We start from the raw sequence: 19,978 nt of genomic DNA, 5'->3' as shown, positions 1-19,978 counted from the left end.
TCTGCTCTGTTGGATTGTGGGAAATGGCAGTTGGTTGGAGGCCTTTTTTTCGTGTTGGTGGGGCGGCATTGGCTGCAGGCGGTGAAACTGCAGATAATAAACCCTGTGTTTCACATTTACAAGCACACCAACACCAGCCTCTGGTGCGACGGATTTCTGCAGAATTTACGCACAGACCGTCATTAACTGTAACGCTCTGTTCCGCCTGTAAACACATTTAGGAGTTTAGACTTCTGTTATTTCCTGCAAATGGGAATATTATATTTGAGCTGAGAAGAAATCAAAACGACCCTGTTTGCTTTCTTAATGCATGTTCCTGGTCTCATATGGAAGCCCATTTCTGCCAAATGAGGGGAAAAAAATCATGCTTTTGGTAAAGCAGGATAAATAAAAGTCATTGTCAAATTTCATTATTATAAAATATATATATATATATATATATATATATTTCCCACAAAAAAAAAAAAAAATATATATATATTTTTTTTTTAATTATGAGATAAAAAGTGACAAGACATTAAAATTTCAAAACTGAAAAAACTATTATAAAAAAAAAAAAAAAAAATGTGACAAATCTAAATTATGACAGTCACAATTATGCGATAAGCTCCCAGCGGACTTGTAAAATGATTACAGGTCAAAAATTGAGAATATGTCAAAATATATACAGGTGACATACAAAATCTAAATTATGAATAAAAGTTTAAATTGAAAAAAAGCCATGTCAGAAAGTTAAATTATGAGAGCTTTAAATGATAAAAGTCATAATTATAAGGCAATTTTAAAATATGACAAGTCAAAAATTATGACATTTAAAGTAGCAGACTTTATGAAAGTCTAAATTATGAACTAAGACAAAATTCTGAGATGAAAAAGTAAATTGGGACAACTCAAAATTATAAGATACTAAGTCAATTAGGACATTAAAAACTGGAAACGGACAAAGCATCAACAAAACTAAATTATAAGTCATAATTGTTGTAATTGAAAAAATTAAAAAAAAAAAGATACTAAGTCATAATAAAAACAAAAAACAAATAATGAGATCCTAAAGAAAACTGAATTTGACAAATTCGAAATGATGAAAAAAAAAAAATACAAATTACAAGATGGCAAAGGAGAAATGACAAAAAGTCAAAGTGATTACAAATAAAAAATGAGATGCCAAGTCATTATGACAAAGTCAAAATTGACAAACTGAAAATGGCAAAACATCAAAATTATAGGATGAAAAAGTAAATTATGAAAAATTGAAATTGGCAAAAGCTTATAAATAATGGCGTTAAAATTATAACAAAGTCAACATGATCACAAATAAAAAATATGAGAAACTGTGTCAAAATATGAAATGACAAAAATTATGAAAGTTTAAATCAGGAGATTTAAGAAGTAAACTAACAACCATCACACATTAAATTATGACTTTCTATCTAATAATTTTTGACTTTTTAGGCCATATTTTCTAATGGTTGTCACAATCAGTATGACTTTTTATTTAAAAATGATCATTTTTAATGTCATAATTATAATTTTCCACAGCATGATTTTAATTTCTTATGTGGCAGAAATGGGATTCCACAGTATAGTAAATGATTAATCAGTGAAAATGACTCCAAAGAAAAAAAACCATTTCCATCAGAATATAACTACTTTCTCACTTTGTGCTGACATCAACAAGCCCTCTTTCCCCCAGGACATTGCTTTCCTAAATGTCAAAAGAAGTTGATGTGCATGTAAACATGACCCGATAAACTCAAGCAAACATATTCCATAGAAATAGAAAGTTTCATTCATGTATTTGGATATCTATCAAATGTCTGACATCTTTCATGTGATTGATAGATCTTATTTCTAGTGTAAGTGTGTGGACGAAGGGTCACACAGGAGTGACATCTTTAATATTTGCCAGATAAATGTATTCCACTGGACCGGCAGTGTAACTTGAAAGGAAAAGAAAGGCTGAGTTTTTGCCCTAACCATCAACTAACAAGGACATTATTGGTTGCTTAGTTTCTCTTTTTGTCTCATATCACTGGGTAACCAGCACTTCTTTATATGACACATATCATATTTCTGATATGTTCGGCTGTGATTGTGTGGTAGTGTACAGTATTCTGACTCTGAGTCCGGACAGAAGAGAAAAACCCCTAAAACAATTCACCATAACCACAGCTTCCACCAAAATGCACTACAGTTATGATTACTACAATAAGCCCACAGCAACTCACTGTCATAGACTTCAGGTGAAGGATTCTGAAAGAAGTAGATTCGTTCATTGCAATATTCCAGTAGTAACAAAAACTGTCCTATCCATCATGTTTTTGCAGAAACATTAGTCCCTATGTTAAATTTTCATAAGTGATAAATTTACTCTTTTTAAAATAATGCACAATAACGACTTTTATTTTTTAAATAAATACAATTATCTATAATTGGAAATAAAAAAATGTTTATAATAATATTATTTAAATATTTAAATAACAAAATAAAAACATACATTAATAACAATAACTAATTATAATTTAATTCTAATACATAATTTTTTGTTATTTAAAATATTATTACATTTTATTATTTAAATAAACTTATTTAAAATTAAAACAAAAAATATATATTTTGAATAATAACAACACAAGCTAGCAGGAATTATTATGATTATATATAATCATAATAATTCCTCAAATATAAAAAATATTTGTAATAATTTAAATCAAACTTAAATTATATACTGTATATATATATATACTATTATATTATTACTATATATATATATATATATATATATATACATATATATATATATATATATGCAATAATAATGTGTATTTAATAATAATATAGTTATTATTATTATTATTTATAGAACAAAGGCAAAATTACAATATAAATATTTACGTCTGCTTTAATTTCTTGGCATTCAAACGTTTAACCATGGAGCTTTTGTTTTGGCAGCAGTGGTTATTAACCTTACTACAATAACTTGGTACTAGCCTTCACTTAAAGAAAGAATTATATTAAATCATTACAATATTCCAGTAGTAATAACAATAACTGTAGTTCCCGTCACATTTTAGCAGAACCTGTAGTCACCATGGTAAGTTTTGTTGAGGGGTAAGTTTGCTCTGCGTCTGGTAGAGCGAGGCGTGAAACACTGATGAAGCACAACAGAACAAGCCCATGCAGAACGAGTGAAGATCATCATTATTACAGTGTGAGAAATCATTGCATTCCAGAAAATCATAAAACAACATCTGACATGATTCTCCAATCCCTGGCGAGTGCTCACGTGCACTTTTGTTCAACAAACTATCATATTTACTGTCCTCGCGTTACAAAAATAATACAATTCAAATAGCATCTGAACGATAACTGGATTTTAAAGGCCACTTTAAGGTACTCACACTAAATACTGTATTCATGTCTCAAAATATTATATTACATGAGCGTTTGTTGTTTCTGCAACCACTAGATGGCACCACAAAATTCAGTAAAACCATGACTAGAGGATGATACAGTGGGAGATTTCTGCTGTCGTGAAAACTGGTTGAGCCTGAAGCGTCTCGACCGTGTTCCTGCTTCACCTTTGACCCCAAACTGGCGGCATCCACATCCACTGATGGCAGCGACGCATGTTTCCAAGACACTGGATAAGATGCCGCGCACAGCGCCTTGGTTTTTGATCGAGTGGCAACACAACTTGAGCTGGACATCATCATCGATGTGAGGGTCACTGTTCCTTGGCCATGGCGGCGATGCTGTTGTCATGGCGACCCATCTCCTCTAAGACAGTGGCGAGCTGGTTGAGGTTTCCATGTGGGAAGTGTTGAGCTTCCCAGAGATCCAGAATCACTCCGGTCGGACTCGTCTTAGTCGCAAAGTAGTTGAGATACCTGCAGGGCACGTGAGAGGAAACACTAAAGAGGTGTAGGAACACAATATATCACCAATATAGTTATTTGTGTAAAATTGTTTTAAAAATGTTATGCTATTTTAATGTGGCTATGTTTTTGTTTTGTTTTTTGACTATTTTCTGGCACAAACCAGCAGATAAGATTATTCCTAAATATTAATGTAAATTTAATGTAAAACAGAGGTTATTTCTTTGATAATAACGCAATAAAGGTGTGCTTATTGGTGACATTGAAATATATATATATATATATTTTTTTTTATGTGATCTGCAAAAGACAAGAAAAAAAAAAGATTTACTCCTACTAATAAAAATACTTAATTTTGGTAACAGTTAGTATTGTTATCATAATAATAAATATATTATTTAAACATTAAATAATACAAAAAATAGTATTGCACAGTAAATAAAAATAGTATTTAATAACAATACTTATTATTGTTACTTCTGTTATTATTCATTAAGTTAAATAAAAACAATAATAAATCAATAGAAATATTTATATTCGACAGTAAAAACAAATAGTATTCAAAAGCAAACAACAACTATAATAATTATTGTTATTCTTATTCAAAATATTTTTCATTTATTCTAATAGTACGTATTATTATTCAAAACAATTTTTATTTCAATTGTAATATTTAAATAACAAATCTGAATCTACTACTGCAATAATACTATTAGAGTGTAAATAAAAAACACAAGTATTTAACAACAACAACAATAATAAAAATGTATACAACAAAATGAACTAATAGTAAAATAGTAATAATAACAGTAATACAAATAAGAATGTTGTTGTTATTATTTGTTTATTTTATATAACAACAGAAGAATTACTACACCAATATTTACGTTTGTTTTCTTTTTTCTTTTTTTTTTTGCTTTGGAATTCAATTTAAATTAATAGTAAAAATAACACTAAAAATAATACAAATTAATTAATTAATTAAAAGAATGTTATTATTATTATTTTATATAATAACAGTAAAATTACAACACCAATATTTATGTATGTCTTAATTTCTTTCCTTTGAAATGCCATATAGGCTAAAATAAAATACATAAAAAATACATCTCTGTTTTATGTGTATTGAAGGATTTACTCATCAGCCACAGAATAAATAAATATTTAATGATTGCTATTCCTTTGACTAAATTATACAGTAAAAATAAAAAAAGCCAGTATTCATGCCTGTCTACAATTGAATCTATATTTCTGTAAGGTGTGACGCATCTCGTGATGCTTTCTTTGCATGTTTTTTAAGTTGTTGTTTCTTCATGTTTTCCCATCATTCTCACATGAACTATATGTAAAGCAAATATATGATCAGCACAGCAAAATGTCAGCAGGTTGACACACTTCCACCATCAGATGGTGTATAACATCAGTCAGTCAGAGGTGCTGTAATCAGAGTTGAATGGAGAAGAAACACATCCCTGCAGAAGGTGCTGCACAGCCTGTCTTTTCACTTTGAACATCTTTTTTATTTATTTATTTTTTTCAGGATCCTCTTCGTTTTATCTCTCTTCTTCCTGTCCCCTGTGAACTCAAAATCTCTCGTCTTCTGCTTCTTTTATGCCTATTGGTCCTCAGAGGTGAACAGCAAACTCTCCATCCTAAACTCTCTCTCGTTTGAAATCAGATCCTCGTTCTTAAAGCGTCCTGCAGTAAAACCTCAACAAGAACTCAAACCATAGGGGTCCTGCGCTTTTTTGCCTTTTCCTCTAATTACGTGGATTGTGGAGGCGCACCGAAACGCTGATATTTTGAAAAGTTGATGTTTGAGAGAGTGAATATATCTCTTCGTATCCTCCAGGCAGACCCAAAAGAACAATAGGAAATTTCTCATTTGGTCTCCTGCTGTTTTTCCACCATTAATTGTCTTCAAACTCTCCTATGAGATACTTCTAGAGCACATTAGTTTCTCTTCTATCGCTTTTACATTAAAAACTACACTGCAGTCTCAGCACATTGATGATAAAAAAAACGCTCACACAAGGGATGCGCTAAAATGTTGACCTATAATGATAGATGAAAATTACTTATTTTATGGTTAACTTATGGTGAATGAGAATTATATTATATTATATTATATTATATTATATTATATTATATTATATTATATTATATTATATTATATTATATTATATTATATTATATTATATTATATTATATTATATTATATTATATTATTCGTAAAAATCTATGCGGTCAAAAATTATTTTCATTAATTGAAATAAAGCTAAAATAAAATTAATTTAAAATAAAAACATTTAATTAAAAATTTTTTCCTATAACTGAAAAAAAGAGAGATTTAAGCTGAAGAACTAACATTAAAAACACAATAAAAAAAGAAAAGTACATAGAAATATAAAACATTATTTCTAAAACATATATAATTTATCTTATTTTATTTTATGAACTTGACATGAGAATAGGTGTTATATTTAAATGTTTTTGACATTTTTAGCACGTATATACAAATGTAAGCTAGACTTTCACGTTAAATTAAATTTAGTCATTAATAACTTTTCAGCACAAAATTAATATTTTATAAAGTAATGTTCAATTAGAAAAAAAGTCATAATATTTTTATACTTTAAAAAGTCATAATACTTTTATTTAGCAAGGATGCATTATTATTATAGTTTACATAATAATAATAATAATTAGAAATGTTTCTTAAGCAGCAAATCAGCATATTAGAATGATTTCTGAAGAATCATGTGACACTGAAGACTGAAGTAATGATGTTGAAAATACAACTTTGATCGCAGAAATAAATTGCATTTTAAAATCTATTCAAATAGAAAATATTAAACAGAATATTGTAATAATATTTTACATTGTTGCTGTTTTTACTGTTTGATCAAATAAATGCAACCTTGGTGAGCTGAAGAGACTTAAATCTTAATGACCTTAATGGTATTTAATTATTTACAAACTTCCTGAAAAGGAACTGAAGGTCTAAATGACTGTATGTGTGACTGCATGCACAGACGGTGTTGATGTGTGTGTGAACGTCACCGGTCCAGGTTGAGTTTATGCGCCAGTATTCTCCAGTCGTTTCCGCGTGTGTGCGGGATGTCCAGGCTGCTGCACAGTTTGCTTCTGATGCCGACTGGGATCCTGAACGCGCTTGGACCCGCAAGAACCGTGATACTGCTGCTTGGATCCATCAGGGACGTATCGATGCTCTGGACGTCCTGCAGAACACACATACAATATATATTATATGTTTTTTTTTTATTTAATTATGTTTCAGAAGTGAATGTACACAACCACCCTATAGTGGCAAAAATTCCCATAAATCAGAAATGGCGTCTCAAAATCAGTAATTCAGGAATGTACTCCAAATTGATGTCACAAGCCCCGCCCACGACTGGTAATGATCTTTGCCTATATTAGCTTAGCTCCTCCCCTGAGTGAGCTGTACTCAGTCTGCCACGTTTATGTCCTTGCTAGAGAATTTCAACTCAGCAATTATGTAGGAAATTCATTCTTAAAACTACTTTACATTATTCAGTTAAGTGCAGTGATTTTCTGTTTGTTTTGTTGTTTGAGTTATATTAACAGCACAGACAGCAGTAGGTACGGAATATTACCCTTCTGTCATGCAGGTCAAAAATTTACATGCGATTTCTTTTCAAGCTGTTTACGCAGACACAGCCGACTGTTTTTGTCTTCCATGTACGTAACAGTTTAAGCGCAATAAGAAATTAAATTAGTCCTCACACTCAGAACACTGTATATCAGACGTTTAAACTGATGCGGCTTTAAAACGCGTACAAATAATACACTTTCATGACAACGACGAACTGCAATGTAACGTGAGCACAATAAACATGCTAATCCAAACCAAACAGACATTTTGTTTTGGCAGCGTATGCGAGGCATGAACTGTAAAGACTCTTCTGGAAGGGTGCGGGGACCATACAACATCTCATTTGCATTTAAAGGTACATGCACAAAAACCGCATGTTTTTCCTTATGTGAATTTTTTTTTATTTTTTGCATGGAATAATAAATGATCTGTGATGTATTTTGGGGTAAACCTTCACCAACATCTTGTTTCTTAAAAACAATAATAAACAGAGACTGATTACACATAGTTCTTCTGATCACTAACACACGTCTTGCTTGTCATTTTGAAGCTGCTCATAAGTATCTTCAAATGTATAGACATCATCATGCGTCTTAGCTCCGCTGCTCTTTTGGTATTTAGAAATGTTTTCACCGAATCAAGGCTGTTTGCCTGCTGAAGATATGCTCTGCTTCTTGGAAATAATATCAACTGACATTTCCAATGCATTAAAATCCAAGCTGCAATCTCAATCGTGAGCGAGTGCATGTGTGTTGAGGAGGAGGTTTAATTAAATCACTCTCGTTGGTGATATTATTCATAAAAAGCAACAGCACCGAATAAAAGCTTCTGCTTTTGTACATCCATAAGAACAGAAGCTGAGGATATGAAATGAGTGCAGCTGCTTTGCATTTAAGTGACACAAATATTAAAATTCACACAAAAATGCAACCAAATCACAACATTGAAACGATAGATTAAAATAATAATCACAAAAATAAATCCATTTTTAAATATATTACAATAGAAAACAGCTATTTTAAATTGTAATAATAATATTACAGTTTTTGCTGTATTTTTTTAACAAATAAAATAATGTATTTGTTAAAAAAATACAGCAAAAACTGTAATATTATTATTACAATTAAAAGCACAAAGCAACATGACTAAAATGTTGTTTTATTCCTGTTAAACTGAAAACCTCAACACCTAGTACCAGTGTTTTTAATGTATTGTTAACTATGATAATAATGAAATATTAAAAATCATTTTCATTAATTAAAATAAAGCTTATATAAAGTATGAATGCTATGAAAATGTAAAATGTTGCTTTGGCAAGAAACTAAAATAAATGACTTTATTAGACATTATGCTGTACGTTGGTGAGATGAAAACGATAATGCCATTGAAACTTCACTTAAGAGATGCATTATTATAAAAACACTCTGCGTTTTGACTTTGAAATGTTTATTTTATTATTTTCTCATAAACACAATCAAGCCTAGGAAAATAACAAACAGTCAACCACCTCTTTAAACATCGTTGCACAAGTGTATCAAAATGAGCATCTTTGATCAATAAATGCACTCAATCTATGTTTACTAGTATGAAATGAAAAGTGCACTGAAAACAGTCCCTGAAGAGACCGAACATCAGTCAGACAGACGCGCTTCGCAGCCCAGAAGGACTCAATTCATAGCAACACATCCATCTATAATGTTAACGAATCTGTGCTGTTCTTAATTAGACACATTGATTAAAGCCCAGGAGCGGCGGAGGGAGAAAAACACAGCGGCTCAGTGAAAACCCTTTGTGATGTATAGACAGACGATGCGTGAGGGTGTTAAGAGTAGCTGAAGCTCTTCAACAGCCTCTTCTCCGGGGAACTGAAGGAAGACAGCTGATGGAGAGCTCAGAGCCGTTACAAACCCTAGTGAACTCTCTAACTAGACAGTATCCCAGAATTCTATCCCAGAATTCCAGATTTCTGAAATTGAATCCAGGGATATTCCTATTTGAGTGGTCAAAATATCATTGAAATCTCTTTCTCTCTCTCTCTCTCTCTCTCTCTCTCTCTCTCTCTCTGATCTTTTTTTCTTAGCATAAAAAAACAGGGTGAATATATAGTTTTTTAAATATTGTGGGTTCCCTATTCTATTAATATAATTATGATGATGTTTAGTTTGATTATTATGATTGTGTTTAGTTTTGATTTCGATCTAGTTTTAACACAATTCACCAAAAATCACACTATGAAAATAGTTACTAGTAATAATGGTCAATAGCAAGCAGTTAAAATTTTTTTTATACTATAACAAAATACTGTATCAAAATAAAACATATTTTTAACATTTCCTGTTTGTAACTATTTAATGTATTAATTTTCCCAGACAGATGACAATTTTAGTAACTTTGTGTATGTGTGAGTGTGCTTGGAAATTACTCTCACTTAGGGCTGTAGTCCAGACTCGAGACATTTTTCTATCGTCTCGGACTCGTTGCGTTTGCACTCGGACTTGTCTCGGACTTGGCCATTGGACTCGCCAAATGTTCTTGTTGGTCTCGACCGAGTCCAGCAAAATTTGCATGATGTCGCGACTGAAAACGTGTGGAAAACGCTAGGCACGCTGCTTTCTCCTTTTTTTCCAAAGCACTCTGTAGCCTGCGCTTACGCTCCGGTGGCCTCTGCTGTTGCTAGGCAACCATGACCCGCTCTCCATGAAGACGCAGAAGTTTCCAGCACTAAAAGAAAGCCTTGCAGTGGCTCTGCTGATAAATTCATTTTAAAAAGTGCTATCCTTGTACTGCTATGATCAGCTGTTCTCTCCATCTTGGTTTAGCTTTCAATTTTGTTACAGGAAATGATGTGCATGCCCAGCGGTGCACTTGCTGCATTCTGAAAAGTTTAGATGTTTCTAATTTTATTTTCTACCTGTTAGATTGTGTTTTATTTACGTTTACACCTAGATAGCCTTAAATGTACCCTTTACAATAATGAAATACTAATTAATGTTGTACTGTACAGTATATGGGTTGCATGACTACTGATTTCTACTAGTGATTTTTTTATTTAAAAAATGCTTGAGTTACTCGACTACTTGTGGTTCATGCTATTGTAAATGAAAACACATTAAATAGTTGTTTTTTTTGTTGTTTTGTTTTTTTATCAATAAATGCTTATTAATGTATAGCCTTATGCAACAATGAGCCTACATGTGTAAATTTTAAAAACTTTATAATTATGACATTACATATTTAAAGTTTCATGTAACAGCCAGTATTTGTATCTGTAACAATCACAACATTTTTCGTATCTGCATTCGGATACAACGTCGTACAGTTACTTGATAAGACCGTTATGACTTTTTATCTTTTTTTTTAGTAGTTATCACAGAACAAGTATGTCGTGTTAAACTAAAATAAATATTAATTTCTAAAATAATATTTATCATGCAAGCAGAGAGATGTCATGACAAACGTTTAGTGATCATTTGAACACGACTGAATCAATGCACACATTTTCATTACATTAACTCTTTAAGCTAGTCTTAATGTTTGGTGAACTTCACTAAACAAATGTGTGTGCATCGTGCAAACCAGCAAAAGATAAAGATGCAAACATGTAGGACAAGTAGAAAATGTATCTGTATCTAAGCTGATTATTAGCCTACTCTTGAGAGAGAACTTGTTTGGTTTTTGAGAGACTGAGACGCAACGCGGCTGTTTGATTGGTGAACGCGCTGTGCTTATTCCATTCATTCGTTTCATATCGTAGCCTAAGCTTTAAAGGGATAATTCACCCAAAAATCATAATTATGTCATTAATAACTCACCCTCATGTCGTTCCAAACCCGTAAGACCTCCATTTAACTTCAGAACACTGTTTAAGATATTTTAGATTTAGTCCGAGAGCTCTCGGTCCCTCCATTGAAGCTGTGTGTACGGTCTACTGTCCATGTTCAGAAAGGTAAGAAAAACATCATCAAAGTAGTCCATGTGACATCAGAGAGTCAGTTAGAATTTTTTGAAGCATCAAAAATACATTTTGGTCCAAAAATAGCAAAAACTATGACTTTATTCAGCATCGTCTTCTCTTCCGGGTCTGTTGTGAGAGAGTTCAAAACACTGCAGTTTGTTATATCCGGTTTGCGAACGAATCATTCGATGTAACCGGATCTTTTTGAACCAGTTCACCAAATCGAACTGAATCGTTTTAAACGGTTTGTGTCACCAATACGCATTAATCCACAAATGACTTAAGCTGTTAACTTTTTTAATGTGGCTGACACTCCCTCTGAGTTAAAACAAACCAATATCCCGGAGTAATTCATTTACTTAAACAGTACACTGACTGAACTGCTGTGAAGAGAGAACTGAAGATGAACACCGAGCCGAGCCAGATAATGACTCGTTCACGAGTCAAGAACCAGTTGCATCGGTTTCAATTCAATAAATTGGTTGAAGAAAACAGTTCACCGGTTCTTTTGCGCTCGATGTAATGGCATCATTGGCGATGATTACAAGCCTTCGGTTTACCTGGGCTCATAACATTAGCACAGAATCAGTTCAGAATCAATCACCAAAAGAATCAGTTCAGTTCAGACGCTCTGTGTGTCAGTCTGCTTCACACTGAATCACACATGCGTGGTATAATCAGCTCCTCGGTTCTCGAATCGGACGCGTCTGACAGAAACGGTTCTTGACTTGTGAACGAGTCATTATCTGGCTCGGCTTGGTGTTCATCTTCAGTTCTCTCTTCACAGCAGTTCAGTCAGTGAATTGAATTGACCAAAATGTATTTTCGATGCTTCAACAAATTCTAACTGACCCTCTGATTTCACATGGACTACTTTGAAGATGTTTTTCTTACCTTTCTGGACATGGACAGTATGAAGATGAACGGAGGTCTTACTGGTTTGGAACGACATGAGGGTGAGTTATTAATAACATAATTATGATTTTTGGGTGAACCAACCCTTTAAGTCATTGCCTTTTAAATATTTACAAATAATAGAAGGTGTATGATGTATTATTGTAGGTGATATTACTCTTGCAAAGCTCTAATTTCTGAGAGATGCACGGAGAGGCAACAGCAATTCGGTGTTTGATTTACGCTCTTTTTACTCATAAAGTTTACATTCATTCACTTCACACTCATGACTTTAGAGGTCTGTGTATAATATTGCGCTGATCCCCCATGACTCAACAGTTATCTAGAAAACTCCAGACTGTGCCAGCTTCAGCCGAGTATTCAGGCAGAATTATTCCTTGTCCGTTATTCGTTTTTTTGAAGTCATCATCCGTGACATTCCGAATTATGGTTAATGCATACTGGAGTAGTCAATAGTTTCCGACAGCGCCGAATAGTCTATGCAAGCCCTAGTACTGTATGACAAAAAATTTTCTGTATTTATGTGCCCAGCCAAACTATCCCTTCTAGCCTTGACCACACGCATTTGTCATATCCCGAGCTTTGCATGTGTGTGTGCACTGTGACATGATGTCAGCAACAGCAGCATTATAAAGTAAATAAAATGTAAATAAAGTACATAAAAATAATTTGACGTTACAGCTCCAAACTCTGTTCTAGAGGGCCAGTGTCCTTTATAGTTTAGCTCCCAGGGTCGGTCTGGGGGTAAAACCAGTACTGATTACCAGGGCCCCAAAGGAAGAGAGGGCCCTTGAAAAGTATGAATCTGAAATATATATTTTTTTACCTGGATATTTTCATGGGTGTGGGACATAGGGGCCCATCAGGACTCGGTATTGACTTGGACTCGAAACTTTTGGACTTGGACTTGACTTGGACTCGAACCTCTTTGGACTCGGTCTTGACTCGGTCTCGACTAGTCCTGGACTTGGACTTGACTTGGACTCGACAAAGCTGGACTTGACTACAGCTCTACTCTCACTATCCTATCTTACTAGCAAAATCATTATGTTGCATTTTTATTTTTCAAAATGAGCCTAATAAGCATAATAATAATAAGCATAATTAGGAATAGTATAATAACTGCCTCCCAGAACTGTTACACGACTGCGTTCCCAAACAGCAGCATCCACCTCTGTAAGCAATCACCACATTTATTTTGTTTCGTCTGCTCACTCTGAGGAGCAATTTATAAAGTAATTTTTTAAGTAATATGAGTAATTTATTATATAAGCCTATGAAAATTATTATATTCAGGGTTTCTCCTACTTTCATAGTGATATATAGCCTCGCGCCAGTTCTAATAGGAAGTGACGATTTTGTTCTCTTTGACTCGTTGGATGGAAACGGAGCTTATTCGCAAATGTTTTATGCAATATTTCAGTTTTGCGCATAAGTTAAATTCAAAGCTTTGGATGGAAACCCGTCTATTGTGTATCTTTTGATAATTGATGTTAATAGCGCTCTGCTCTCATCCAGGTTACGTTCTTCAAGTATTGGTGCACGTCATCAGTGTAGCTCACAGCGCCCACTGTTGGTAAAGTAATCACTACACGATTGCTCCAATAACCAGCGGATTACTGTGTGGTCTGGCTTTTTTGCAATGTATTTTGGAACTTGCTGTACAGGGACGTCTGGTCTCCCTATTCCAGAATGCACTGCAACAAGCTTGGAAATACTATAAAAGAGTGACAGAAGTAAATTCACAGAAGGAATAAATTACCTGCGAGAGCGATTGAGGCATCACAGCTTTAAAGACGAGTGTGTGTTTTCATTCTGAGCAAATATCAAGCATCTAAAGACGTTCGAGTGGGACAGCAGAGAGCGAGAGAGGGCTTGTTACTGTACCTCGCTCAGCTTGGAGTAGAGCTGGAAGATCTGACCTTCTCCCTCCACCTGTCTGACGCACAGCTTGCAGCACAGCTCACACACACTCACGCTCTGACGCTCCAGAGCAAAGGAGCAATGCAGCTGACGCACCGATCCACTCCACACCTGAGAGAAAGACAGCTCCTGCACGGACACACACACAGACACTTTACCTGACGTTTGTTCAGAATTAATAATAATAATAAGTTAAATAGCATTAAATGTTATATTAAATTACTTAATCATTTAAATTAAAATATGTTTTCAAATATTATTAAACATGAAGTAATATTAAATTACTTTAATTATATTAAAGTAATTTTAATATAATTATAACTTAACTTATAACTTTAATTATATATTATATTTAATTTAATTGTATACAATTGTTACAATTAAAAAAAATAGTAATAAGTTCATTTTAAATATTACATTGAATTAATTCAATTATAATTTTTTAAATAATAATATTATTATTGAAGTTTGTATATATATGTTTTAATTTTTTTACAGAAATATTAACATTAAGAAATATTAAATACTATTAAATATTAAATTACTTAATCATTTAAATTAAAAATATCAAAATAAATTAATACAATAAATATATTAAAACATTCAAAATAATTAAAAGAAAAACTCATTAAGTCTCATTCTTCCTCTAGATCTAGTCCCAGTCAATATTCTATCCTAAATTCAGAAGAACACTCTACTCCCTCTCCTGACATTTTGAAATCCTGTCTGAAGCCTCAGCTGTATCTGTTGTCTTCACCTGGTATTTGGTGAGGAGTTTGCTCTTCCACTGCGAGTGAATGTCATGTATTGACAGTCTCAAGTTGTGGTTGCTGTAACTGAAGTTCAGAGACTTTGGTTCATCCAGCAGTTTCCCACCGATCTGTTTTTCTATCTGCAGCACCTCCTGTCCACACAAACTCATTCAGTCAACAGTGCTGCACCACTTAAATCATACAGTCACATTTCACATGCCTCTTATTATATGTTAAAATGAAAGAGTTTGGCCCCCCAAAAAATTTTCATACATAATATAAAAGTACATATTAACAACAACAACAAAATATATACAATTAAGTGATATTAAAATTCTTTATATTATTATTATTTTTTAAATATAAAATTAATTAAATAAAAACTATCAATACTGAGTATATATATTTAATAATAATACATAAGAATTAAGCAATATTACATTATATTAAATGTTGTATAAAATTTAATTATTACATCACTTAAATTAAAATATACATATTTATTTAAATATGTATACATGTAAAATATTACATTAATAATTATATTTAGGTAATATCTACAATAATAACAATAATAATTTAAATTAAAATAATATAAATGTATATTAAATTATTTAACCATTTTAATTAAAATATTAAAGCAGATCAAAATAATGTAAACATATTAATATTTAAACTAAAATTTTCATTCAAATGTGATTTGATAAAAAAAAAAATATATATATATATATATATATATTAATGTGTTCCTATTATGGATTTTTCAAAAGTACCTTTCATGCAGTGTGTAACAGTTGTAAGTGAATGAAAACATCTTGCAAAGTTTTAAATCTGAAAGTGCACTATGTATAAAGTTATTGTCTCTCAAAGGAAAGAGTTGACTCTGAATCATTAAAGTGAGTCTTTTTTAAAAAGAATCCCAAGTTGACAACATAGAAGTGAAGTGAAGTGAAGTGAAGTGACATTCAGCCAAGTATGGTGAACCATACTCAGAATTTGTGCTCTGCATTTAACCCATCCGAAATGCACACACACAGAGCAGTGAACACACACAAACACACACTGTGAGCACACACCCGGAGCAGTGGGCAGCCATTTATGCTGCGGCGCCCGGGGAGCAGTTGGGGGTTCGATGCCTTGCTCAAGGGCACCTAAGTCGTGGTATTGAGGGTGGAGAGAGAACTGTACATGCACTCCCCCCACCCACAATTCCTGCCGGCCCGGGACTCGAACTCGCAACCTTTCGATTGGGAGTCCGACTCTCTAACCATTAGGCCACGACTTCCCCAACATGAAACATTGTTGGTCTTTAAGAGTTGGTCTGCCATTTTCTTTGCCACTAGGTGCCGCTTTTGGAGCAGTAAAATCATAGACAGTATAAAAACATGGGACATAGTGTCCGTCATGTCACCCATAGTTTTCCGAAGAGCGTTTTTGAAGCCAAAAGTGGGCGGAAGGCGGCCATCGCTGAGTGTGTTTTTTGACCTTGTATGCATGTCAACCTGTTGTTGGGGACTCCTTTCATTACCCATAATAGGGTCAATTAACTGAGTAATTCCTCAGTTAGATCTAGTCCCTGATATTAGCCAATCATAACAGTGCTCATTTACATACAATATAGAAGTCAGTTAAAATAAGATACTATGGCATAAAACAGCCAGTGTCAGAGAACGAGAGAAGGTGGAAAATGATTATGAAACTCTTAACTGACTATTTTTAAGAGGGCTTGGAAGCCCCACTGGTGAGCTGTTACGCACTTTGAGTGTGTCCTGCGTGTCGTCGAGGCAGTACACTCGGATGTGATAGTCTACACCTGCTGTGTATACAGGGCCAAACACGGCCAGTTTGATTCGCTTAGCCGCTGACGGACAGACGCTCTGGCCTATCAGACAGTAGGATCCGAGAGTCTCGGTCAGGATGTGACATGCCTCCTCCCCCAACTGCACGTAACAGGAAGTAGTGAAGTTCTCCTCTCCAACCATGACCACGTCCTGCACACAGAACACACACATCACTTACATGAGCGGCTCATCATCTCTCACACACATACATTATAAACTTGAAGATATATTTGTACCCTGGTGGGATTTAAATTCGGAATAATTTGCGATTAATATGATTATTTTTAAGATATTTATTATTTTAAAATAAGTCATGCTTTATTGCCCTTTTCCACTGAAATATTTATAGGATTTAAATGCTGCAGTGATGCATAAGTAACAAACACAAAAAAATAACACACAATAATGTTATTATGTTAAATTTTCCTCATCTCATTTTATCAGTTTAAAATAAAAAAATATATATTTTAGTAATATTTCAATTTATATGCCAATTTAATGATTAAAATAATAATAAAATAAGTTAATGAATGATTAATGAATAAAAAATTTACATAATTTTATGTTTTATAAAACATTATATATATATATATATATATATATATATATATATATATATATATATATATATATATATATAATTTTTTGAAATAATTTTTGTGACAATGTAAATTTTTACTCCTGAATCCCTTTAATACATTAATATAACAATTTCTTAAAATCTAAACAAATAAATGAATAGCAGTACAATCCATTGCAATGATGCAATTGTAAAACTGACATTGCAATTGATATTGGATGTAAACAAAATACTGTTCAAATTATATATTGTTAGATTAATACTTTTTGGTTACAGTAATTATTTTGGGTGAGGGTTGTTCTTAATTATTATAAAAAATAACATGAAAAAGCAAACACTTTCAAGAGTCCTAAAAATAGGTTTCATTGTCTAGGAAAAAGTAATTTCTTATTTCTTCTTTTGATTTTGGAGTGAAATATGACCCAGGTATGTTTTTGACAGGTTTAATGAAATATACATTCCCACAAGCAGGTTCTTGAAGACATTTGGTCCCTCCTGCACGCACACACGCACACACACACACACACACACACACACAGAAAGACACAATGCGAGTGTGTGTCTGAGGGAATCCCGGCCCTGATAAAGGAAGCAGATTCCTCCTGATAAACACGCCCCATCCTTTTCCCATCTCCACTCTTTCAATAATTGAATTTTGTGTTGTCTATTTGTAGAACCCTGCCATGCACAGCAGGCCAATTTACCCTGCCTGCCTTCACTGATAGTTACATTTATTTTCCAGTCATGTTTCCCTCTCTCTGCAGGATAAGTAGTTTATTGAAATGGAGCAGCTCATCTCCAGAGTTTCCCTGACCTGATTCCTCTCGCTGCCAAGCTTTCATTCAGCCAGTGGCTGTCCCGATCGGCTGTATTCAAATTCCTCACCTCCCATTGGTCCTGCTGCGTGTGGCTCTTGAGGATGATTTGCCAGTCGTCAGAGTGGGTGTGTGCGCAGTGGTGGAGAGTGAGGATGACGGGACGGGTCAACAGGGCACCTGCAGGACCGCAGCTGACCACAGTGCTGAGCACAGCCTCCCCGTCCCCGACCACTGGCCTGAGAGACACAGACACATTTAAAGGGACAGTTCAGTCAAAAACTGCTTTCACACGAGCACTTTTGGTGCGCACCTGGGGTCGATTGACGTCAGAATTCGGTTCGTTTGGATGATGTGAATGCTGTCTTCCGTACTCAGAGGCGCAGCCGCGAACCGTACCCGAGTCTGCTTAAAAACGGTGGTCTGGGGTACACTTCATGTGAACTATGGTACGGTTCGCTGCTTATGTGAACGCAATCGTACGAAATCGCGGAAGTGAACCACTTTTAATGACAAATTATTTGATGAAAATGTGTGTTTGTGTGTGTGTTTCACTCACTTTCCTGAGCGTGACTGACGCGCTGCAAGCAGAGAGCTGTACATCTCATTTATGTTCGCCTTCAATGTTCTTTAGAGCATTTTCAGTAAATTCGTAAGACAGACGCAAGTGCCGTTATGTACCGAAGCTTTATCAACAAAACGAACATTTCAAAAATGTATTACATAAAAGTGCAGAGAGTAATGTTATGCATTTGCCGCCTTCTCCTGCGCTGTCGTTACCAAGCAACGGGGTAAACAGCTGCTGGCTTGATGACGCAAGCGAACCGCGGTTCGGACTCAAATATTATAATATGAACACAGTCCAGCGGGGGCAGGGGGAGGGGGGAGCAACCGAACTCGGGTTCGGACCAGGCAAGTGAACCAAGTGTGAAAGCACCCTTACACACTCTCAAGTTGGTCCAAACCTGTATAAGTTTCTTTTTTGCTGTTGAACACAAAAGAATATATTATGAAGAACGCTGGTAACCAAACAGTTGACGGCAGCCATTGACGTCCATAGTATTTTTTTTTTCTGACTCACAATCTTTTGATTTGATTCCATTTTCGATTCCGTTTGATTCAATTCAATATTGTTTATTCTGTTTATATATCAGGTACAGTACATGCCAAATAATGTCCAGGAAAAAAATCTGTCAATATACATGAGAGTCAGTACATTACTATAATACCGAAGGTAAAATTAACTAATTATATGTGACCCTGGAGCACAAAACCAGTCTTAATAGCACAGGTATATTTGTAGCAATAGCCAACAATACATAGTATGGGTCAAAATGATCGATTTTTCTTTTATGCCAAAAATTATTAGGATATTAAGTGAAGATCATGTTCCATGAAGATTTTTTTGTACATTTCCTACTGTAAATATATCAAAACTTTTTGATTAGTAATATGCTTTGCTGAGAACTTCATTTGGACAACTTTAAAGGCTATTTTCTCATTTTTATTTGTTTGCACCCTCAGATTCCAGATTTTCAAATATTTGTATCTCGGCCAAATATTGTCCTGTCATAACAAACCATAGATCAATGGAAAGCTTATTTATTCAAATCTCAATTTCACAAAATTGACCCTTTTGTGGTCCAGGGGCACATATACAAACATTTAAATGACACTCA

The 19,978-nt window shown here is 33.9% G+C and overlaps 1 protein-coding gene across 1 annotated transcript in view; it reads right to left on the bottom strand.

The window, feature by feature from the left end:
- Positions 1 to 2,875: 2,875 nt before the first annotated feature.
- The window catches only part of unc5ca (unc-5 netrin receptor Ca), a 174,216-nt gene continuing 157,113 nt past the window's right edge, over positions 2,876 to 19,978 (bottom strand). Inside the window, exons 11-16 of the mRNA XM_059549472.1 lie at positions 18,370 to 18,538; positions 16,821 to 17,054; positions 15,069 to 15,215; positions 14,276 to 14,440; positions 6,942 to 7,120; positions 2,876 to 3,890 (exon numbers count right to left, since the gene is read on the bottom strand). Of these exons, the coding sequence (XP_059405455.1) occupies positions 3,728 to 3,890; positions 6,942 to 7,120; positions 14,276 to 14,440; positions 15,069 to 15,215; positions 16,821 to 17,054; positions 18,370 to 18,538 (1,057 nt within the window). The 3' untranslated portion in view covers positions 2,876 to 3,727. The remainder of the gene's footprint in view (positions 3,891 to 6,941; positions 7,121 to 14,275; positions 14,441 to 15,068; positions 15,216 to 16,820; positions 17,055 to 18,369; positions 18,539 to 19,978) is intronic.

Source organism: Carassius carassius, chromosome 5 (genome assembly GCF_963082965.1).
Source record: "Carassius carassius chromosome 5, fCarCar2.1, whole genome shotgun sequence".
In the NCBI taxonomy this organism is placed as follows: Eukaryota; Metazoa; Chordata; class Actinopteri; order Cypriniformes; family Cyprinidae; genus Carassius; species Carassius carassius.
Note: the sequence above shows the minus strand (reverse complement) of the source record. Positions and strands in the feature narration are given on the sequence as shown.